Genomic DNA, 24428 nt, shown 5'->3' on the forward strand with positions numbered 1-24428 from the left:
CTAAGGTGAAGCATGGTGGTGGCAGCATCATGCTATGGGGAATGTTTTTCAGCAGCAGGGACTGGGAGACAAGTCAGGATCGAGGGAAACATGACAGGAGCATAGTACAGAGAGATCCTTGATGAAAACCTGCTCCAGAGCACTCAGGACCTCAAACTGGGGGTGAAGGTTCACCTTCAAACAGGACAACGACCCTAAGCACACAACCAAGAGAATGCAGGAGTGGCTTCGAAACAAGTATCTGAATGTTCTTGAGTGGCCCAGCCGGAGCCCGGACTTGAACCCGATTGAACATCTCTGGAGAGACCTGAAAATAGCTGTGTAGCGACGCTCCCCATCCAACCTGACAGAGCTTGAGAGGATCTGCAGAGAAGAACGGGAGAAACTCCCCAAATACAGGTGTGCCAAGCTTGTAGCATCATACCCAAGAAGACTCGAGGCTGTAATCACTGCAAAAGGTTCTTCAACAAAGTACTGAGTAAAGGGTCTGAATACTTATGTAAATGTGATCCGTTTTTTTTTTTTTTGTAAAACAATTGCAAAAATTTCTAAACACTTTTTTCTTTGTCATTAAGGTGTGTTGATTGACGAGGAAATAAAAAATAATTATAGATTTCAGAATAAGGCTTTAATGTAACGAAATGTGGAAAAAGTCAAAGGGGAAAAAATGCAGTATGTATACAAGTAAAAGTCTACATTTTCAGATATTATTATGATTCTAATTTTGTCAGGAAGTCAGGAAGTCATTTTCATTGCAAGTCGTCTTCGTCTGAGATTCCCAAAGATTGTCATCCCCCTCTTCAAATTGGGGAGACACTCTAGACCCAAACTGTTATAGACCTATATCCATCCTACCCTGCCATTCTAAGGTCTTCGAAAGCCAAGTTAACAAACAGAATACCGACCATTTCGAATCCACCGTACCTTCTCCGCTATGCAATCCGGTTTCCGAGCTGGTCATGGGTGCACCTCAGCCACGTGCAAGGTCCTAAACGATATCATAACCGCCATCGATAAGAGACAATACTGTGCAGCCGTATTCATTGACCTGGCCAAGGCTTTCGACTCTGTCAATCACCACATTCTTATTGGCAGACTCAACAGCCTTGGTTTCTCTAATGACTGCCTCGTCTGGTTCACCAACTACTTCTCCGATAGAGTTCAGTGTGTCAAATCAGAGGGCCTGTTGTCCGGACCTCTGGCAGTCTCTATGGGGGTGCCACAGGGTTCAATTCTTGGACCGACTTTCTTCTCTGTTTACATCAATGATGTCGCTCTTGCTGCTGGTGATTCTCTGATCCACCTCTACGCAGACGACACCATTCTGTATACTTCTGGCCTTCCTAGGACACTGTGTTAACAACCCTCCAGATGAGCATCATTGCCATACAACTCTCCTTCCGTGGCCTCCAACTGCTCTTAAACGCTAGTAAAACTAAATGCATGCTCTTCAACTGATCGCTGCCCGCACCTGCCCGCCTGTCCAGCATCACTACTCTGGACGGCTTTGACTTAGAATATGTGGACAACTACAAATACCTAGGTGTCTGGCTAGACTGTAAACTCTCTTTCCAGACTCACATTAAGCATCTCCAATCCAAAATTAAATCTAGAATCGGCTCCCTATTTCGCAACAAAGCCTCCTTCACTCACGCTGCCAAACACACCCTCATAAAACTGACTATCCTACCGATCCTTGACTGCGATGTCATTTACAAAATAGCCTCCAACACTCTACTCAACAAATTAAATGCAGTCTATCACAGTGCCATCCGTTTTGTCACCAAAGCCCCATATACTACCCACCACTGCGACCTGTACGCTCTCGGTAGCTGGCCCTCGCTACATATTCGTTGCCAAACCCACTGGCTCCAGGTCATCTATAAGTCTCTGCTAGGTAAAGCTCCGCCTTATCTCAGCTCACTGGTCACCATAGCAGCACCCACTCGTAGCATGCGCTCCAGCAGGTATATCTCTCTAGTCACCCCCAAAGCCAATTCCTCCTTTGGTCGTCTTTCCTTCCAGTTCTCTGCTGCCAATGACTGGAACGAACTGCAAAAATCACTGCTGGAGACCCATATCTCCCTCACTAACTTCAAGCACAAGCTGTCAGAGCAGCTCACAGATCACTGCACCTGTACATAGCCCATCTGTAAACAGTCCATCTATCTACCTACCTCATCCCCATACTGTTATTTATTTATTTATCTTGCTCCTTTGCACCCCAGTATCTCTACTTGCACATTCATCTTCTGCACATCTACCATTCCAGTATTTAATTGCTATATTGTAATTACTTCGCCACTATGGCCTATTTATTGCCTTACCTACCCAGTCTTACTACATTTGCACACACTGTATATAGATTTTTTCTACTGTATTATTGACTGTATGTTTGTTTTTACTCCATGTGTAACTCTGTGTTGTTGTTTTTGTCGAACTGCTTTGCTTTATCTTGGCCAGGTCGCAGTTGTAAATGAGAACTTGTTCTCAACTAGCCTACCTGGTAAAATAAAGGTGAAATTAAAAAATGTTAAATTAAAAAAGCACACTGCTCGCTAGCTAACGTTACCATTATGATCGGTGTAGTAATATATTTTATCTCAAAAAGTTATTTGTATTGCTAGGTATAGCCTAATGTTAGCAAGCTAGCTAACGTTGAACCTAGTTGGTTAGCTTCAGCATTTACTGCATGGTGGCTAGCTATGACAATCCGTTTGTACATTACGGCTTGGGATTATGGTTCATTGTTTACCAAGACTCCACTACGCCAGATGATTACATGACCCATCAAGTTAGCCAGGTGTGTCTGAACATGTGTGTTTACCAGAGACAGTAATGTCAAGAACAACATAACCTGCACATAAATCAGATAAGGATATAGGCCAAGGACTAGATAGTTTATTTTTACCTGGAGTTTTTCCTTATTGTAGGCTACTACGTTCACCACTTTTAGTCTTAATCTTTGGTTGTTTATTACACTACTCCCTCTGTTTAGCACATGGCCTCACATGTGAATCCTTAAAGAGATGGGTGGGGCTAAGGATTAAGAGGGTGTGAACAATGCTGAATGGGTGTAGACAAATTAGAGCATTCCAGGTGCTGTACCAAAATATTCAAGGACCATTTTCCCAAAAGTGGGATTACCAGTTTATCAACTTTCAAAGCAGAATGACTTTCCCATTGTTCCTCAACAGCAGTGTATGGATATACCATTTTCTAGCCGAGTCTCTACTTTAATCAAATGTAAAAAACACAATTCAAATTTCGCAACATAAGACCGAATCGAGGTGGTCGGTCACACAAATAGCAATAAATACACTGAGGGGTTGAGGCATTGGGTCTCAGTATAGGGAGCCGTTTAGAGATGAAGAGCTTTGCTCAACAACAATAAGAGAAGGCCTCTAGGATACTAATGTCAGAAACCCTTCCTGTCAGATTTGAACCTGTTGCTGGTCAGCCTCCAGGCTACCTGGTCAGCCTCCAGGCTACCTGGTCAGCCTCCAGGCTACCTGGTCAGCCTCCAGGCTACCTGGTCAGCCTCCAGGCTACCTGGTCTGCCTCCAGGCTACCTGGTCTGCCTCCAGGCTACCTGGTCTGCCTCCAGGCTACCTGGTCTGCCTCCAGGCTACCTGGTCTGCCTCCAGGCTACCTGGTCTGCCTCCAGGCTACCTGGTCTGCCTCCAGGCTACCTGGTCTGCCTCCAGGCTACCTGGTCTGCCTCCAGGCTACCTGGTCTGCCTCCAGGCTACCTGGTCTGCCTCCAGGCTACCTGGTCTGCCTCCAGGCTACCTGGTCTGCCTCCAGGCTACCTGGTCTGCCTCCAGGCTACCTGGTCTGCCTCCAGGCTACCTGGTCTGCCTCCAGCACTCTGGCAGACGGTGGCATTCCAGTCTCTCAGCCTTCTACTAGGACTTGGGTCAGTAGAGACGAGCTAATAAAGACTAGCTGGTAGTAGAGTGTAGGTAGGTAGCAGTTTCTTACATTAGTAGTATAGGTAGGTAGTAGTTTCTTACATATTACATTAGTAGTATATGTAGGTAGTAGCTTCTTACATTAGTAATATAGCTAGGTAGCAGTGTCTTACATTAGTAGTATAGCTAGGTAGCAGTGTCTTACATTAGTAGTGTAGCTAGGTAGCAGTGTCTTACATTAGTAATGTAGCTAGGTAGCAGTGTCTTACATTAGTAGTATAGCTAGGTAGCAGTGTCTTACATTAGTAGTATAGCTAGGTAGCAGTGTCTTACATTAGTAGTATAGCTAGGTAGCAGTGTCTTACATTAGTAATATAGCTAGGTAGCAGTGTCTTACATTAGTAATAGAGCTAGGTAGCAGTGTCTTACATTAGTAGTATAGCTAGGTAGCAGTGTCTTACATTAGTAATATAGCTAGGTAGCAGTGTCTTACATTAGTAGTATAGCTAGGTAGCAGTGTCTTACATTAGTAGTGTAGCTAGGTAGCAGTGTCTTACATTAGTAATGTAGCTAGGTAGCAGTGTCTTACATTAGTAGTATAGCTAGGTAGCAGTGTCTTACATTAGTAGTATAGCTAGGTAGCAGTGTCTTACATTAGTAGTATAGCTAGGTAGCAGTGTCTTACATTAGTAGTATAGCTAGGTAGCAGTGTCTTACATTAGTAGTATAGCTAGGTAGCAGTGTCTTACATTAGTAGTATAGCTAGGTAGCAGTGTCTTACATTAGTAATATAGCTAGGTAGCAGTGTTTTACATTAGTAATATAGCTAGGTAGCAGTGTCTTACATTAGTAATATAGCTAGGTAGCAGTGTCTTACATTAGTAATATAGCTAGGTAGCAGTGTCTTACATTAGTAATATAGCAGTGTCTTACATTAGTAATATAGCTAGGTAGCAGTGTCTTATATTAGTAATATAGCAGTGTCTTACATTAGTAATATAGCAGTGTCTTACATTAGTAATATAGCTAGGTAGCAGTGTCTTACATTAGTAATATAGCAGTGTCTTACATTAGTAATAGAGCTAGGTAGCATTGTCTTACATTAGTAGTATAGCTAGGTAGCAGTGTCTTACATTAGTAGTATAGAAGGGTAGCAGTGTCTTACATTAGTAATAGAGCTAGGTAGCAGTGTCTTACATTAGTAATAGAGCTAGGTAGCAGTGTCTTACATTAGTAGTATAGCTAGGTAGCAGTGTCTTACATTAGTAGTATAGAAGGGTAGCAGTGTCTTACATTAGTAATATAGCTAGGTAGCAGTGTCTTACATTAGTAATATAGCTAGGTAGCAGTGTCTTACATTAGTAATATAGCTAGGTAGCAGTGTCTTACATTAGTAATATAGCTAGGTAGCAGTGTCTTACATTAGTAATATAGCTAGGTAGCAGTGTCTTACATTAGTAGTAGAGCTAGGTAGCAGTGTCTTACATTAGTAATAGAGCTAGGTAGCAGTGTCTTACATTAGTAATAGAGCTAGGTAGCAGTGTCTTACATTAGTAGTATAGCTAGGTAGCAGTGTCTTACATTAGTAGTGTAGCTAGGTAGCAGTGTCTTACATTAGTAATAGAGCTAGGTAGCAGTGTCTTACATTAGTAATATAGCTACGTAGCAGTGTCTTACATTAGTAGTATAGCTAGGTAGCAGTGTCTTACATTAGTAATAGAGCTAGGTAGCAGTGTCTTACATTAGTAGTATAGCTAGGTAGCAGTGTCTTACATTAGTAATATAGCTACGTAGCAGTGTCTTACATTAGTAGTATAGCTAGGTAGCAGTGTCTTACATTAGTAGTATAGCTAGGTAGCAGTGTCTTACATTAGTAGTATAGCTAGGTAGCAGTGTCTTACATTAGTAGTATAGCTAGGTAGCAGTGTCTTACATTAGTAATATAGCTAGGTAGCAGTGTTTTACATTAGTAATATAGCTAGGTAGCAGTGTCTTACATTAGTAATATAGCTAGGTAGCAGTGTCTTACATTAGTAATATAGCTAGGTAGCAGTGTCTTACATTAGTAATATAGCAGTGTCTTACATTAGTAATATAGCTAGGTAGCAGTGTCTTATATTAGTAATATAGCAGTGTCTTACATTAGTAATATAGCAGTGTCTTACATTAGTAATATAGCTAGGTAGCAGTGTCTTACATTAGTAATATAGCAGTGTCTTACATTAGTAATAGAGCTAGGTAGCATTGTCTTACATTAGTAGTATAGCTAGGTAGCAGTGTCTTACATTAGTAGTATAGAAGGGTAGCAGTGTCTTACATTAGTAATAGAGCTAGGTAGCAGTGTCTTACATTAGTAATAGAGCTAGGTAGCAGTGTCTTACATTAGTAGTATAGCTAGGTAGCAGTGTCTTACATTAGTAGTATAGAAGGGTAGCAGTGTCTTACATTAGTAATATAGCTAGGTAGCAGTGTCTTACATTAGTAATATAGCTAGGTAGCAGTGTCTTACATTAGTAATATAGCTAGGTAGCAGTGTCTTACATTAGTAATATAGCTAGGTAGCAGTGTCTTACATTAGTAATATAGCTAGGTAGCAGTGTCTTACATTAGTAATAGAGCTAGGTAGCAGTGTCTTACATTAGTAATAGAGCTAGGTAGCAGTGTCTTACATTAGTAATAGAGCTAGGTAGCAGTGTCTTACATTAGTAGTATAGCTAGGTAGCAGTGTCTTACATTAGTAATAGAGCTAGGTAGCAGTGTCTTACATTAGTAATAGAGCTAGGTAGCAGTGTCTTACATTAGTAGTATAGCTAGGTAGCAGTGTCTTACATTAGTAGTGTAGCTAGGTAGCAGTGTCTTACATTAGTAATAGAGCTAGGTAGCAGTGTCTTACATTAGTAATATAGCTACGTAGCAGTGTCTTACATTAGTAGTATAGCTAGGTAGCAGTGTCTTACATTAGTAATAGAGCTAGGTAGCAGTGTCTTACATTAGTAGTATAGCTAGGTAGCAGTGTCTTACATTAGTAATATAGCTACGTAGCAGTGTCTTACATTAGTAGTATAGCTAGGTAGCAGTGTCTTACATTAGTAGTATAGCTAGGTAGCAGTGTCTTACATTAGTAGTATAGCTAGGTAGCAGTGTCTTACATTAGTAATATAGCTAGGTAGCAGTGTCTTACATTAGTAGTATAGCTAGGTAGCAGTGTCTTACATTAGTAATAGAGCTAGGTAGCAGGGTCTTACATTAGTAGTATAGCTAGGTAGCAGTGTCTTACATTAGTAGTATAGCTAGGTAGCAGTGTCTTACATTAGTAGTATAGCTAGGTAGCAGTGTCTTACATTAGTAGTATAGCTAGGTAGCAGTGTCTTACATTAGTAGTATAGCTAGGTAGCAGTGTCTTACATTAGTAATATAGCTAGGTAGCAGTGTCTTACATTAGTAGTATAGCTAGGTAGCAGTGTCTTACATTGGTAATATAGCTAGGTAGCAGGGTCTTACATTAGTAATATAGCTAGGTAGCAGTGTCTTACATTAGTAGTATAGCTAGGTAGCAGTGTCTTACATTAGTAGTATAGCTAGGTAGCAGTGTCTTACATTAGTAGTATAGCTAGGTAGCAGTGTCTTACATTAGTAATATAGCTAGGTAGCAGTGTCTTACATTAGTAGTATAGCTAGGTAGCAGTGTCTTACATTAGTAATATAGCTAGGTAGCAGTGTCTTACATTAGTAATATAGCTACGTAGCAGTGTCTTACATTAGTAGTATAGCTAGGTAGCAGTGTCTTACATTAGTAGTATAGCTAGGTAGCAGTGTCTTACATTAGTAGTATAGCTAGGTAGCAGTGTCTTACATTAGTAGTATAGCTAGGTAGCAGTGTCTTACATTAGTAATATAGCTAGGTAGCAGTGTCTTACATTAGTAGTATAGCTAGGTAGCAGTGTCTTACATTAGTAGTATAGCTAGGTAGCAGTGTCTTACATTAGTAATATAGCTAGGTAGCAGTGTCTTACATTAGTAATATAGCTAGGTAGCAGTGTCTTACATTAGTAGTATAGCTAGGTAGCAGTGTCTTACATTAGTAATATAGCTAGGTAGCAGTGTCTTACATTAGTAGTGTAGCTAGGTAGCAGTGGCTTACATTCAGGCAGACGGTTGCGCCTCATGGCTAGTCTCTCAGCCTTCTTCTTGGCTTCAGCCAGGCTGAAGAGTACCCCGTAAACATACTGGCGGATGGGTCTGAACAGCTGCACTGCTGACGGGAGCTCCTGATTGGCCTCATCCTCTATGGTGACGGGCAGCTTTATCTCCCCCTGAAAACACAACACTCTTTAAAAAAAAAAAAAACTAGAGTCGATGTCCCGCATAAATTAAATTAGCAAAATAAATAAAAAATCCCCAACAAACTCCATCAATTTAAGCTAGCGATATCGGTTATTTTGCATGGGCTGGGTCTCAATCCACTACATCCTCCGATCGCGCCCTGCCCCATCTGCGGTGAAAGGTGGCAGAGCTACAGCGGTGTTTGTTAGACCATGAGACATATTCTAGGGGTCCCTTAGAACATGGTAGGTGTACCTTAGAACATGGTAGATGTAGGGGTCCCTTAGAACATGGTAGGGGTACCTTAGAACATGGTAGATGTAGGGGTCCCTTATAACATGGTAGGGGTACCTTAGAACATGGTAGATGTAGGGGTCCCTTAGAACATGGTAGGTGTACCTTAGAACATGGTAGATGTAGGGGTCCCTTATAACATGGTAGGGGTACCTTAGAACATGGTAGATGTAGGGGTCCCTTATAACATGGTAGGGGTACCTTAGAACATGGTAGGTGTAGCGGTCCCTTAGAACATGGTAGGGGTACCTTAGAACATGGTAGGTGTAGGGGTCCCTTAGAACATGGTAGGGGTCCCTTAGAACATGGTAGGGGTCCCTTAGAACATGGTAGGGGTCCCTTAGAACATGGTAGGGGTCCCTTAGAACATGGTAGGTGTAGGGGTCCCTTAGAACATGGTAGGGGTCCCTTAGAACATGGTAGGTGTAGGGGTCCCTTAGAACATGGTAGGGGTCCCTTAGAACATGGTAGATGTAGGGGTCCCTTAGAACATGGTAGGGGTCCCTTAGAACATGGTAGATGTAGGGGGTCCCTTAGAACATGGTAGGGGTACCTTAGAACATGGTAGGTGTAGGGGTCCCTTAGAACATGGTAGGGGTCCCTTAGAACATGGTAGGGGTCCCTTAGAACATGGTAGGGGTCCCTTAGAACATGGTAGGGGTCCCTTAGAACATGGTAGGGGTCCCTTAGAACATGGTAGGGGTCCCTTAGAACATGGTAGGAGTCCCTTAGAACATGGTAGGGGTCCCTTAAAACATGGTAGGGGTCCCTTAGAACATGGTAGGGGTCCCTTAGAACATGGTAGGGGTCCCTTAGAACATGGTAGGGGTCCCTTAGAACATGGTAGGGGTCCCTTAGAACATGGTAGGGGTCCCTTAGAACATGGTAGGGGTCCCTTAGAACATGGTAGGGGTCCCTTAGAACATGGTAGGGGTCCCTTAGAACATGGTAGGGGTCCCTTAGAACATGGTAGGGGTCCCTTAGAACATGGTAGGGGTCCCTTAGAACATGGTAGGGGTCCCTTAGAACATGGTAGGGGTCCCTTAGAACATGGTAGGGGTCCCTTAGAACATGGTAGGTGTAGGGGTCCCTTAGAACATGGTAGGTGTAGGGGTCCCTTAGAACATGGTAGGTGTAGGGGTCCCTTAGAACATGGTAGGTGTAGGGGTCCCTTAGAACATGGTAGGTGTAGGGGTCCCTTAGAACATGGTAGGTGTAGGGGTCCCTTAGAACATGGTAGGTGTAGGGGTCCCTTAGAACATGGTAGGTGTAGGGGTACCTTAGAACATGGTAGATGTATGGGGTACCTTAGAACATGGTAGATGTAGGGGTACCTTGGTACGGATGTGGTAGGTGTAGGGGTACCTTGGTAAGGAGGTGGTAGGTGTAGGGGTACCTTGGTAAGGGTGTGGTAGGTGTAGGGGTACCTTGGTACGGATGTGGTAGGTGTAGGGGTACCTTGGTAAGGAGGTGGTAGGTGTAGGGGTACCTTGGTAAGGGTGTGGTAGGTGTAGGGGTACCTTGGTAAAGGTGTGGTAGGTGTAGGGGTACCTTGGTAAGGGTGTGGTAGGTATAGGGGTACCTTGGTAAGGATGTGGTAGGTGTAGGGGTACCTTGGTAAGGAGGTGGTAGGTGTACCTTGGTAAGGATGTGGTAGGTGTAGGGGTACCTTGGTAATGATGTGGTAGGGGTACCTTGGTAAGGATGTGATAGGTGTAGGGGTACCTTGGTAAGGATGTGGTAGGTGTAGGTTTACCTTGGTAAGGATGTGGTAGGTGTACCTTGGTAAGGAGGTGGTAGGTGTAGGGGTACCTTGGTAAGGATGTGGTAGGTGTAGGGATACCATGGTAAGGAGGTGGTAGGTGTAGGGGTACCTTGGTAAGGATGTGGTAGGTGTAGGGGTACCTTGGTAAGGATGTGGTAGGTGTAGGGCAGGGGTGTCAAAGTCAAATGGACGGAGGGCCAAATAAAAAATTTAGCTACAAGCCGAGGGCCGGACTGTTCGAATGTTCATTGAAAAAATTTTAAATGACGCATATAGTCTAGTGAACCTAATTGAACCTACTGAAAACCTAACAAATATATTCCAATATGATCAGATAAATAAAGCAATATTTTCTTATGGCTCTGTCAGTAATCTTTAATTTTCAACAGACACAAAAGACAAATTTCCTTTATATAAAAATCCCCATAACATGAACATTAAATGAAAGAAACCGGTATTCAAGGCACCATCAGTAGCCTATATTTTCTATTTTAGCAAAAGTGGGCTAAATTTACTTCAAAGAAAAAAACAATAATAGCAATTTTCTATCATCCACTCAACTGAAATATTTTTTAAATATAATTGGATTGAAATACAATAAAATAAAGTGCAAAAATCTATTAATCAAAAACAACACTTTGTTTAAGGAGAAGTAACATGCAGTGAAAACAAATATTAAACTTTAACTTTTAAACTTGAACTGAGTAAAAACTCTAAATATGTGATTGCACAGTAATGTTCACTTGTTTGAGGTTGAGGGTGATACTTGGTGGTGTCCCATCTTTTCCACAAGTTCATCAATGTCCGGGGTAAGGCTCTGAGCTGAGGAAATCCTCAGAATTGAGTGGAGGTGTTCAGCAGTAAGTCGACTTCTGTGTGATGTTTTGTTCAGGTTCATCAAAGAAAACAGTTGTTCACACAGGTATGTGCTGCCAAACATAGACAACGTTTGAGCAGCCTGGATGCGCAGCTGGGGCATTGTGTCGGGGAGGAAACGGGCGAACTCCGCAGCACCCACTGCCGCATATTTTGCCCTCAGTGCATCATTGCATTGGAGGTCAATCAACTCCATTTGGAGGTTTGGTGGTGAGCTTTCCACGTCAACAGCAAATGGGTTACCGAGCAGTTCCAACCTGCTTTTTTGTGCTTCAAAGTCAGCAAATCGGCGTCGAAAGTCAGCGGCAAGCATACCTATTTTATCAGCCAACTGTGCGCTCGGGAACGCACTGGTAGAGAGCTTCTCTTTCATGGTCTGGCAGCTGGGAAAGTGGCTCAAATTTTCTTTCCGCATCTGCGTCTCCCACAGAGTCAGTTTGGTTTTAAATGCCTTCACTGTACTGTACATATCAGAGATGACATGATCCCGACCCTGCAGCTGCAAGTTCATTGCATTCAGATGACTCGTAATGTCACACAGAAAAGCCATTTCACACAGAAACATTTCGTCTCGGAGTTGTGTTGTGTCTTTCCCTTTTTCTCCACACAGAAGACACACAGGTTTTCCAGCTACCTCCGTGAACATATACTCCGACTCCCACCTTGTTTGAAACCCCCGGTTCTCAGTGTCCACCTTCCGTTTTGCCATTTTTGATGGGTATCTGAAAGTTAATTTTACTGTGATGCTGACGACTGCTGTGCCAATAAATATTGAAATGAAGCAGCCTACTGCTCGGTGCGTCACCGTTGCATTGTGGGAAATGTAGTATTGGTGCGTGTAAAAGATCTGCGGGCTGCCGGCTTGCTGCGGTCTGCGGGCCGGTTCTAATAATAAATCAAGATCATCCAAGGGGCCGTAAAAAACCTTCTCGCGGGCCGAATGTGGCCCGCGGGCCTTGACTCTGACATATATGGTGTAGGGGTACCATGGTAAGGATGTGGTAGGTGTACCTTGGTAAGGATGTGGTAGATGTAGGGGTACATCAGGCCCTTCTTGTGTCTGTGTTGGGCCACTCTGAGGACCTCCGGAGCCACCATGGGGAGTGGAGGCGTAGTGATGTCCATGTGGTTCCTGGTCGGCATTGACAGCAAAGACGGGATCTGGGCATTCAGATGACCGCTGACCTCTAACCCCTGAGCCACAGGAGGGGTCACCGTTGGGTTAGCCTGAGAGGGGAGAAGAGGGCTGTCAGGGTTCTCAATGGAAAAGTTCAGATATTGCGTTTTGAAATCGCTTTCTACAGTTGGGTGTCTGCTAATCATCTCAGAACCTCCAGGGTGCCTGCTAATCATCACATCTCAGAACCTCCAGGGTGCCTGCTAATCATCTCAGAACCTCCAGGGTGCCTGCTAATCATCTCAGAACCTCCAGGGTGCCTGCTAATCATCTCAGAACCTCCAGGGTGCCTGCTAATCATCTCAGAACCTCCAGGGTGCCTGCTAATCATCTCAGAACCTCCAGGGTGCCTGCTAATCATCTCAGAACCTCCAGGGTGCCTGCTAATCATCTCAGAACCTCCAGGGTGCCTGCTAATCATCTCAGTACCTCCAGGGTGCCTGCTAATCATCTCAGAACCTCCAGGGTGCCTGTTAATCATCTCAGAACCTCCAGGGTGCCTGTTAATCATCACAGAACCTCCAGGGTGCCAGCTAATCATCTCAGAACCTCCAGGGTGCCTGCTAATCATCTCAGAACCTCCAGGGTGCCTGCTAATCATCTCAGAACCTCCAGGGTGCCTGCTAATCATCTCAGAACCTCCAGGGTGCCTGCTAATCATCTCATCTCAGAACCTCCAGGGTGCCTGCTAATCATCTCAGAACCTCCAGGGTGCCTGCTAATCATCTCAGAACCTCCAGGGTGCCTGCTAATCATCTCAGAACCTCCAGGGTGCCTGCTAATCATCTCAGAACCTCCAGGGTGCCTGCTAATCATCTCATCTCAGAACCTCCAGGGTGCCTGCTAATCATCTCATCTCAGAACCTCCAGGGTGCCTGCTAATCATCACAGAACCTCCAGGGTGCCTGCTAATCATCACAGAACCTCCAGGGTGCCTGCTAATCATCTCAGAACCTCCAGGGTGCCTGCTAATCATCTCAGAACCTCCAGGGTGCCTGCTAATCATCTCAGAACCTCCAGGGTGCCTGCTAATCATCTCAGAACCTCCAGGGTGCCTGCTAATCATCTCAGAACCTCCAGGGTGCCTGCTAATCATCTCAGAACCTCCAGGGTGCCTGCTAATCATCTCAGAACCTCCAGGGTGCCTGCTAATCATCTCAGAACCTCCAGGGTGCCTGCTAATCATCTCAGAACCTCCAGGGTGCCTGCTAATCATCTCAGAACCTCCAGGGTGCCTGCTAATCATCTCAGAACCTCCAGGGTGCCTGCTAATCATCTCAGAACCTCCAGGGTGCCTGCTAATCATCTCAGAACCTCCAGGGTGCCTGCTAATCATCTCAGAACCTCCAGGGTGCCTGCTAATCATCTCAGAACCTCCAGGGTGCCTGCTAATCATCTCAGAACCTCCAGGGTGCCTGCTAATCATCTCAGAACCTCCAGGGTGCCTGCTAATCATCTCAGAACCTCCAGGGTGCCTGCTAATCATCTCAGAACCTCCAGGGTGCCTGCTAATCATCTCAGAACCTCCAGGGTGCCTGCTAATCATCTCAGAACCTCCAGGGTGCCTGCTAATCATCACAGAACCTCCAGGGTGCCAGCTAATCATCTCAGAACCTCCAGGGTGCCTGCTAATCATCTCAGAACCTCCAGGGTGCCTGCTAATCATCTCAGAACCTCCAGGGTGCCTGCTAATCATCTCAGAACCTCCAGGGTGCCTGCTAATCATCTCAGAACCTCCAGGGTGCCTGCTAATCATCTCAGAACCTCCAGGGTGCCTGCTAATCATCTCAGAACCTCCAGGGTGCCTGCTAATCATCTCAGAACCTCCAGGGTGCCTGCTAATCATCTCAGAACCTCCAGGGTGCCTGCTAATCATCTCATCTCAGAACCTCCAGGGTGCCTGCTAATCAACTCATCTCAGAACCTCCAGGGTGCCTGCTAATCATCACATCTCAGAACCTCCAGGGTGCCTGCTAATCATCACAGAACCTCCAGGGTGCCTGCTAATCATCACAGAACCTCCAGGGTGCCTGCTAATCATCACAGAACCTCCAGGGTGCCTGCTAATCATCTCAGAACCTCCAGGGTGCCTGCTAATCATCTCAGAACCTATAGGGTGCCTGCTAATCATCTCATCTCAGAACCTATAGGGTGCCTGCTAATCATCTCAGAACCTCCAGGGTGCCTGCTAATCATCTCAGAACCTCCAGGGTGCCTGCTAATCATCTCTGAACCTCCAGGGTGCCTGCTAATCATCTCAGAACCTCCAGGGTACCTGCTAATCATCTCTGAACCTCCAGGGTGCCTGCTAATCATCTCAGAACCTCCAGGGTGACGGAACCAAACATCCACATGGCTTCAGAATATTAACTGCCTTCAGGAAGTATCCAGGAAGTATCCAGGAAGTATCCAGGAAGTATTCAGGAAGTATCCACAACCCTGGACTTTTTCCACATTTTGTTGTGTTACAGCTTAGAATTTAAAAAATGGATTAAATTGAGAGTTTGTATCACTGGCCTACCCACAATACCCCATAATGTCAGTGACATTATGTTTTTACAAATTTGTACAAATGATAGGGTGTTCCCCCATAAAAGCATTAATTCATTCAATATTTATGAAAATATGTTCATTCAGAAGCAACAACAGTCCATATCCTGTCTCTACCATATATACAGTGCAGAGCATTCGGAAAATACTGCCGACACCTTCGCCTTTTTCCACATTTTATCTCATTTAATTCTAAGATGTATTTAAAAAAAATAATTACCTCAATCTTCACACAATACCCCATAATGACAAAGCAAAAAAACATTTTTGATTTGTTATTTGCAACATCAAAAAATGAAATAACACATTTAAATATTCAGACCCTTTACTCAGTACTTTGTTGAAGCACATTTATCAGCGATTACAGCCTCTAGTCTTCTTGGGTATGACGCTATAAGCTTGGCACACTTTTATTTGGGGAGTTTCTCCCGTTCTTCTCTGCAGATCCTCAAGCTCTGTCAGGTTGTACGCTACGGTCAGATGACGCTCCTAATTGTCCCGAGAAATTCTAAGCAAACAGCTGGAGGCAGGGCTTTCTCCTATAGAGCTCCATTTGTATGGAACGGTCTGCCTACCCATGTGAGAGACGCAGACTCGGTCTCAACCTTTAAGTCTTTACTGAAGACTTATCTCTTCAGTAGGTCATATGATTGAGTGTAGTCTGGCCCAGGAGTGTGAAGGTGAACGGAAAGGCACTGGAGCAACGAACCGCCCTTGCTGTCTCGGCGTGGCCGGTTCCCCTCTCTCCACTGGGATTCTCTGCCTCTAATCCTATTACAGGGGCTGAGTCACTGGCTTACTGGTGCTCTTCCATGCCGTCCCTAGGAGGGGTGCGTCACTTGAGTGGGTTGAGTTACTGATGTGACCTTCCTGTCTGGGTTGGCGCCCCCCCTTGGTTTGTGCTGTGGTGGAGATCTTTGTGGGCTATACTCGGCCTTGTCTCAGGATGGTAAGTTGGTGGTTGAAGATATCCCTCTAGTGGTGTGGGGGCTGTGCTTGGACAAAGTGGGTGGGGTTATATCCTGCCTGTTTGGCCCTATCCGGGGGTATCATTGGATGGGGCCACAGTGTCTCCTCACCCCTCCTGTCTCAGCCTCCAGTATTTATGCTGCAGAAGTTTATGTGTCGGGGGGCTAGGGTCAGTCTGTTATATCTGGAGTATTTCTCCTGTCTTATCCGGTGTCCTGTGTGAATTTAAGTATGCTCAGTCTTTTCTTTCTTTCTCTCTTTCTTTCTTTCTCTCGGAGGACCTGAGCACTAGGACCATGCCTCAGGACTACCTGGCATGATGACTCCTTGTTGTCCCCAGTCCACCTGGCCGTGCTGCTGCTCCAGTTTCAACTGTTCTTCCTGCGACTATGGAACCCTGACCTGTTCACTGTGATTATTATTATCTGACCCTGCTGGTCATCTATGAACATTTGAACATCTTGGCCATGTTCTGTTATAATCTCCACCCGGCACAGCCAGAAGAGGACTGGCCACCCCTCAGAGCCTGGTTCCTCTCTAGGTTTCTTCCTAGGTTTCTGTCCTTTCTAGGGAGTTTTTCCTAGCCATCGTGCTTCTACACCTGCATTGCTTGCTGTTTGGGGTTTTAGGCTGGGTTTCTGTACAGCCCTTTGAGATATCAGCTGATGTAAGAAGGGCTATATAAATACATTTGATTTGGATGGGGAGTGTTGGTGCACAGCTATTTTCAGGTCTCTCCTGAAAACTCAACGACATTCAGAGACTTCTCCCAAAGCCACTTCTGCGTCGTCTTGGCAGTGTGTTTAGGATCGTTGTCCTGTTGGAAGGTGAACCTTCGCCCCAGTTTGAGGTCCTGAGCGCTCTGGATCAGGTTTTCATCAAGGATCTCTCTGTACTATGCTCCGTTCATGTTTTCCTCGATCCGGACTAGTCTCCCAGTCCCTGCCGCTGAATAACATCCCCACAGCATGATGCTGCCACCACCATGCTTCACCTTAGGGATGGTATTGGCCAGGTGATGAGCGGTGACTGGTTTCCTCTAGACGTGAAGCTTGGCATTCAGCCCAAAGAGTTTAATATTGGTTTCATCAGACCAGAATATTTTTCTCATGGTCTGAGTGTCCTTTAGGTGCCCTTCGGCAAACTCCAAGGGGGCTGTCATGTGCCTTTTACAGAGTGGTTTCCACCTGGCCACTCTATCATAAAGGCCTGATTGGTGGAGTTCTGCAGAGATGGTTGTCCTTCTGGAAGGTTCTAACATCTCCACAGAGGAACTCTGGAGCTCTGTCAGAGTGACCATTGGGTTGTTGGTCACCTCCCTGAGGCCCTTCTCCCCCGATCGATCAGTTTGGCTGGGCGGCCAGCTCCAGGAAGAGTCTTGGTGGTTCCAAATTTCTACCATTTAATAATGATGGCGGCCACTGTGTTCTTGGGGACCTTCAATGCTGCAGACATTATTGGTACCCTTCCCCAGATCTGTGCCTCGACACAATCCTGTCATGGAGCTCTACGGACAATTCCTTTGACCTAATGGCTTGGTTTTCACTCTGACATGCACTGTCAACTGTGGGACCTTATATATAGACAGGTGTGGGCCTTTCCAAATCATATCCAATCAATTGAATTTACCACAGGTGGACTCCAATCAAGTTGTAGAAACATCTCAAGGATGATCAATGGAAACAGGATGCACCTGAGCTCAATTTAGTCTCATAGCAAAGGGTCTGAATACTTATGTAAATAAGGTATTTAAAAAAAAATAATAATAATAATTGAATACATTTGCAAACATTTCTAAAAACCTGTTTTCACTTTGTCATTATGGGGTATTGTGTGTAGATTGATGAGGAACATTTTTACTGTAATTTAATTTAATCTGTAACGTAACAAAATGTGGAAAAAAGTGAAGGAATACTTTCTGAAGGCACGGTAAACAGCTGTACATGTATATTATGGGATCTCCAGGCATTCCACTATATATAGAACTGACGCTAACGTTGTTCTTTATAAACATCACGGTACGATGTAAGATTTCAGACTCTGTGCTGAACCATACCTTGGTTTGGTCTCCCAGCTCCCCCACTGCTGTGCTCGCTGATGGTTTGTCCCATCCTCCCAGTTCCCCCTCTGCTGTGCTCTCTGATGGTCTGTCCCATCCTCCTTTATGGTCACTTACATGACTACGGGAACAAGAGGATAAGCGTGTGATAATGTATTAGGATAATGTATTGTAACGGTTTTGACTTGACTTTGAGTAATGTAGTATGTAAAATAATGGTGCTGACATGGCAGTTGGAGACAGGATATTGGAACCGTATTGACTAAGACATTTGTAGGGTTGATAATGTCCCCAATATTTGCCTCGAAACTGAACCTAAACCGAAAATAATTTCACGCAAAAGATGAAAAGTATGCTGGGGAGAAAAGAAGAGAATGGGTGAGTTGATGAGTGAGAGGAAGTGAATGATACCTAGAAGAAGAGAATGGGTGAGTTGATGAGTGAGAGGAAGTGAATGATACCTAGAAGAAGAGAATGGGTGAGTTGATGAGTTAGAGGAAGTGACTGATACCTAGAAGAAGAGAATGGGTGAGTTGATGAGTGAGAGGAAGTGACTGATACCTAGAAGAAGAGAATGGGTGAGTTGATGAGAGGTAGTGAACGATGCGATGCATAATGATGTAATCACCAATTGTGAATGAAGAACAGGGTCATTCTATTTATTGTATTGATCCATTGTAATGTAAATGGTATGTACCCTCTATCAGTCCACTAGATCCAGTTTAAAATCAGTCTACTCTGACTAGGAGTACACCGTGAGAGCGCGCTTCATTTATAAATGGCATGAAGCTCAAGACCAATGGTTATGTTAACTCGAAATGACACAACGACAAAGTTCCAGTTTAACAAAGTTTACTCTCCTATATGAACACACTACAAGTAGCCATCACACTCGAGGCTAGGTCCAACAACGACTCCACTTCCTGCGCATGCGCACTCTTGACTCAGTGATAGCCCCGTAATAACAGAAATATAGGGATACTTAAAACATGAACTTAACAGGTTACACATGCTGCGTTATCGTTGCTAAAAAGATCTGACTGAAAACGACTCCGATGGAAGAAATGAATCATGACATCTGATGATTATTCTTCTGGTTCTGAGCCTCAGTCTAAACCAGGGTTGCACAAGGTCGGAAACTTTCTGGGAAATTTCCAGAATTATTTCCTGAAATTGTCCATGGGAATTTAAATCTGGGATTTTTGGATGAATTTTGCTTAAATTTATCAAAAAAAGTTAGCTTATAACAGTGAACCTTTTTTTGTGGGATACATGTAAGGAAATTCTAGATCTTGTGGCATATTTTGGTTAAACTATCCTCAATTCAATGGGATAGTAACCCTCTGTATGTACAGTGCATTCTTCCATCACATGCACAGTGCATTCTCCCATCACATGCACAGTGCATTCTTTCATCACATGCACAGTGCATTCTTCCATCACATGCACAGTGCATTCTTCCATCACATGCACAGTGCATTCTTCCATCACATGCACAGTGCATTCTCCCATCACATGCACAGTGCATTCTTTCATCACATGCACAGTGCATTCTTCCATCACATGCACAGTGCATTCTTCCATCACATGCACAGTGCATTCTTTCATCACATGCACAGTGCATTCTCCCATCACATGCACAGTGCATTCTTCCATCACATGCACAGTGCATTCTCCCATCACATGTACAGTGCATTCTCCCATCACATGCACAGTGCATTCTTCCATCACATGCACAGTGCATTCTCCCATCACATGTACAGTGCATTCTCCCATCACATGTACAGCTGATTCTCAAGATCTTGCCCACTAATGAGATGCTATTGAGTCCACACTACTACACTGTCTGAGCCAAGGACTACATGCTTTATGATACGTTTTGATTACAATACTGGGTGGGGGTGAATATATTTTATATGACATACATGATTTGTTGTTAACTAGGAAATAGTAGCCTACAGCAACGTGTGTTTAAATCATTTCTAAGTTGTTAACACTTTCTGCTAGTTAGTTTTTGCTACGGTGTGAGATTTAGCTTGCTGGATGGAGCCTGCTAACTGAGGCGTGTTAATTCACTTGTAAAATCGGTGGCCATCCGGACATGGCAGTGTGTAGAGTAATAGGTACAATAACAAAAACCTACTTGGCAGTGAAGCCTGCGTTGTCCTCGTTCTCTGAGGAGGTGGTGGAGGAAGAGGAGGATGAGGAGGAAGAGGGGCTGGTGGCGGCCGTGCCCCCCGGGGGAAAACAGGGGTTGATGGGAGAAGACCTCTCGTACAGCGGCGTGTGCTTCTCTTTAGGAGGAATGTTGCTGAAGCTGCTTGGAACCTGCTCTGCCAGGGTCTTCCCCACCGATGACTCCAGAACAGACGTACCAGGACTGAGACCAGCACCAGGGTCACCACTAGGGCCAGCATTAGCCCCAGTCCCCGGGCCAGGCTCTACGACCGGGGGGGCTGAGTAGACAGGCTGGACCTGGAGATAAACAACATGTTAGCCTCATCTCACCAACATTAGCTTTCTCTAAAAAAGTTTGTTTTAACTTCTTCGGGGTAGGGGGCAGCATTTACACTTTTGAATAAATAGCGTGCCCAATTTCAACTTCCTTCTACTCATCCCCAGAATATAAGATATGCATATTATTAGTAGATTTGGATAGAAAACACTCTGAAGTTTCTAAAACTGTTTGAATCATGTCTGTGAGCATAACAGAACTTATGTAGCAGGCAAAACCCTGAGGACAAAACCATTCAGAATTTATATTTTTTTTGAGGTCACTGTCTTTCAATGAGTTTTCATTGGGAAACCAGATTTCTAAGGGACTTGTTTGCAGTTCCTCCCGCTTCCACTGGATGTCACCAGTCTTTGGAAATTGGTTGAGGTTATTCCTTTGTGTAATGAAGAAGTACGGCCATCGTAAAGGAGGATCACTTGAAGTAAATTGTTTGAGGGAGGGACATTACCAAAAATGTTGCGGCAGTTTGTTTTCTTTTTGTATTGAACACAGATCATCCCGTCTTCAAATTGATCGATTATTAACGTTTAAAAATACCTAACGTATTACAAAAGTAGTTTGAAATGTTTTGGTAAAGTTTACAGGTCATTTTTGAGGTATTTTGTAGTGACGTTGCGCAAGTTGGAAGCTGTGTTTTTCTGGATGAAACGCGCCAAATAAATTGACATTTTGGATATATATCGACGGAATTAATCGAACAAAAGGACCATTTGTGATGTTCATGGGACATATTGGAGTACCAACAACAGAAGCTCGTCAAAGGTAAGGCATGAATTATATTTTTATTTCTGTGTTTTGTGTCATGCCTGCAGGGTTGAAATATGCTACACTCTCTTTGTTGACATTGTGCTATCATCAGATAATAGCATCTTATGCTTTCGCCGAAAAGCTTTTTTGAAATCTGACATGTTGGCTGGATTCACAACGAGTGTAGCTTTAATTTGGTATCTTACATGTGTGATTTAATGAAAGTTTGATTTTTATATCATTTTATTTGAACATGGATATTTTCCCTGGCTATTGGCCAGGTGGGACGATTGCGTCCCACCTAACCCAGAGAGCTTAAACTATTAGATAGCAAGACTGTTTGACATGTTTGGACTACACAACTACACATAATATGTTTATATACCATATGAATATTACAAAACAGTTTGGGTCTGTAGCTATGAGCATGGTTAGAGTGTGTAGCCAAGAACAGTGTGCCACTCTGATCTAATTAAGAGGTGTGTTTGGGTCCTGGCTCTGATCTAATTAAGAGGTGTGTTTGGGTCCTGGCTCTGATCTAATTAAGAGGTGTGTTTGGGTCCTGGCTCTGATCTAATTAAGAGGTGTGTTTGGGTCCTGGCTCTGATCTAATTAAGAGGTGTGTTTGGGTCCTGGCTCTGATCTAATTAAGAGGTGTGTTTGGGTCCTGGCTCTGATCTAATTAAGAGGTGTGTTTGGGTCCTGGCTCTGATCTAATTAAGAGGTGTGTTTAGGTCCTGGCTCTGATCTAATTAAGAGGTGTGTTTGGGTCCTGGCTCTGATCTAATTAAGAGGTGTGTTTGGGTCCTGGCTCTGATCTAATTAAGAGGTGTGTTTGGGTCCTGGCTCTGAGCTAATTAAGAGGTGCGTTTGGGTCCTGGCTCTGATCTAATTAAGAGGTGTGTTTAGGTCCTGGCTCTGATCTAATTAAGAGGTGCGTTTGGGTCCTGGCTCTGATCTAATTAAGAGGTGTGTTTGGGTCCTGGCTCTGATCTAATTAAGAGGTGTGTTTAGGTCCTGGCTCTGATCTAATTAAGAGGTGTGTTTGGGTCCTGGCTCTGATCTAATTAAGAGGTGTGTTTGGGTCCTGGCTCTGATCTAATTAAGAGGTGTGTTTGGGTCCTGGCTCTGATCTAATTAAGAGGTGTGTTTGGGTCCTGGCTCTGATCTAATTAAGAGGTGTGTTTGGGTCCTGGCTCTGAGCTAATTAAGAGGTGTGTTTAGGTCCTGGCTCTGATCTAATTAAGAGGTGTGTTTGGGTCCTGGCTCTGATCTAATTAAGAGGTGCGTTTGGGTCCTGGCTCTGATCTAATTAAGAGGTGTGTTTAGGTCCTGGCTCTGATCTAATTAAGAGGTGTGTTTGGGTCCTGGCTCTGATCTAATTAAGAGGTGTGTTTAGGCCCTGGCTCTGATCTAATTAAGAGGTGTGTTTGGGTCCTGGCTCTGATCTAATTAAGAGGTGTGTTTGGGTCCTGGCTCTGATCTAATTAAGAGGTGTGTTTGGGTCCTGGCTCTGATCTAATTAAGAGGTGTGTTTAGGTCCTGGCTCTGATCTAATTAAGAGGTGTGTTTGGGTCCTGGCTCTGATCTAATTAAGAGGTGTGTTTGGGTCCTGGCTCTGATCTAATTAAGAGGTGTGTTTGGGTCCTGGCTCTGATCTAATTAAGAGGTGTGTTTGGGTCCTGGCTCTGATCTAATTAAGAGGTGTGTTTGGGTCCTGGCTCTGATCTAATTAAGAGGTGTGTTTGGGTCCTGGCTCTGATCTAATTAAGAGGTGTGTTTGGGTCCTGGCTCTGATCTAATTAAGAGGTGTGTTTGGGTCCTGGCTCTGATCTAATTAAGAGGTGTGTTTGGGTCCTGGCTCTGATCTAATTAAGAGGTGCGTTTGGGTCCTGGCTCTGATCTAATTAAGAGGTGTGTTTGGGTCCTGGTCAAAACGAGGTTTCTCCCCCCCAGCCAGTCTCACCGCAGGTTTCCCCGACGGGGGAGGAATGTTGAGCGTCTGAGGCGGCGGAGCTGCGTAGTGTGACAGAACTGCTGCTACAGGAGAAACTCCTCCTGTCTGGTTTGGTCCGACTGGTGGGGGAGACACAGACACACTGTTAACACACCTAACACACACTGTTAACACACCTAACACAGCGTAACAGACACACTGTTAACACACCTAACACAGCGTAACAGACACACTGTTAACACACCTAACACAGCGTAACAGACAGACACACTGTTAACACACCTAACACAGCGTAACAGACACACTGTTAACACACCTAACACAGCGTAACAGACAGACACACTGTTAACACAGCGTAACAGACACACTGTTAAATGGCAACTACAGTTGACATTTAAGACCAGCACAGAGAGCTTGAACATTTTTCTGTGGTCATGGGAGGATCCACTGGTCCTTTCAGTTCAGTTAAACCTGTTAAAAGGTCTGACAGATTAACCATTCAGTTTCACCAGAGTATCATTCATTAAATTACAGTCTGCTTCTGGCCAGTGTGGAGGGATGGACGAGTTAGACCAGTCTGGAGGGGTGGACGAGTTAGACCAGTCTGGAGGGGTGGACGAGTTAGACCAGTCTGGAGGGGTGGACGAGTTAGACCAGTCTGCTTCAGGACAGTGTGGAGGGGTGGACGAGTTAGACCAGTCTGCTTCAGGACAGTGTGGAGGGATGGACGAGTTAGACCAGTCTGGAGGGGTGGACGAGTTAGACCAGTCTGCTTCAGGACAGTGTGGAGGGGTGGACGAGTTAGACCAGTCTGGAGGGATGGACGAGTTAGACCAGTCTGCTTCAGGACAGTGTGGAGGGGTGGACGAGTTAGACCAGTCTGCTTCAGGACAGTGTGGAGGGGTGGACGAGTTAGACCAGTCTGGAGGGATGGACGAGTTAGACCAGTCTGCTTCAGGACAGTGTGGAGGGGTGGACGAGTTAGACCAGTCTGCTTCAGGACAGTCTGGAGGAATGGACGAGTTAGACCAGTCTGCTTCAGGACAGTGTGGAGGGGTGGACGAGTTAGACCAGTCTGCTTCAGGCCAGTCTGGAGGGATGGACGAGATAGACCAGTCTGCTTCAGGACAGTCTGGAGGGATGGACGAGATAGACCAGTCTGCTTCAGGCCAGTCTGGAGGGATGGACGAGATAGACCAGTCTGCTTCAGGACAGTCTGGAGGGATGGACGAGATAGACCAGTCTGCTTCAGGACAGTCTGGAGGAATGGACGAGTTAGATC

At 44.7% G+C, this 24428-nt stretch overlaps 1 protein-coding gene across 2 annotated transcripts in view; it reads right to left on the reverse strand.

The window, feature by feature from the left end:
- LOC129815839 (constitutive coactivator of PPAR-gamma-like protein 1) overlaps positions 1-24428 on the reverse strand; it is an 80699-nt gene that overhangs the window by 16693 nt on the left and 39578 nt on the right. For both annotated transcript variants that reach the window (XM_055869996.1, XM_055869997.1), the window contains exons 6-10: positions 23156-23265; positions 20071-20402; positions 17925-18048; positions 12184-12399; positions 8056-8227 (exon numbers count right to left, since the gene is read on the reverse strand). In XM_055869996.1, the coding sequence (XP_055725971.1) occupies positions 8056-8227; positions 12184-12399; positions 17925-18048; positions 20071-20402; positions 23156-23265 (954 nt within the window). The remainder of the gene's footprint in view (positions 1-8055; positions 8228-12183; positions 12400-17924; positions 18049-20070; positions 20403-23155; positions 23266-24428) is intronic.

This window comes from Salvelinus fontinalis, chromosome 18, assembly GCF_029448725.1.
Source record: "Salvelinus fontinalis isolate EN_2023a chromosome 18, ASM2944872v1, whole genome shotgun sequence".
In the NCBI taxonomy this organism is placed as follows: Eukaryota; Metazoa; Chordata; class Actinopteri; order Salmoniformes; family Salmonidae; genus Salvelinus; species Salvelinus fontinalis.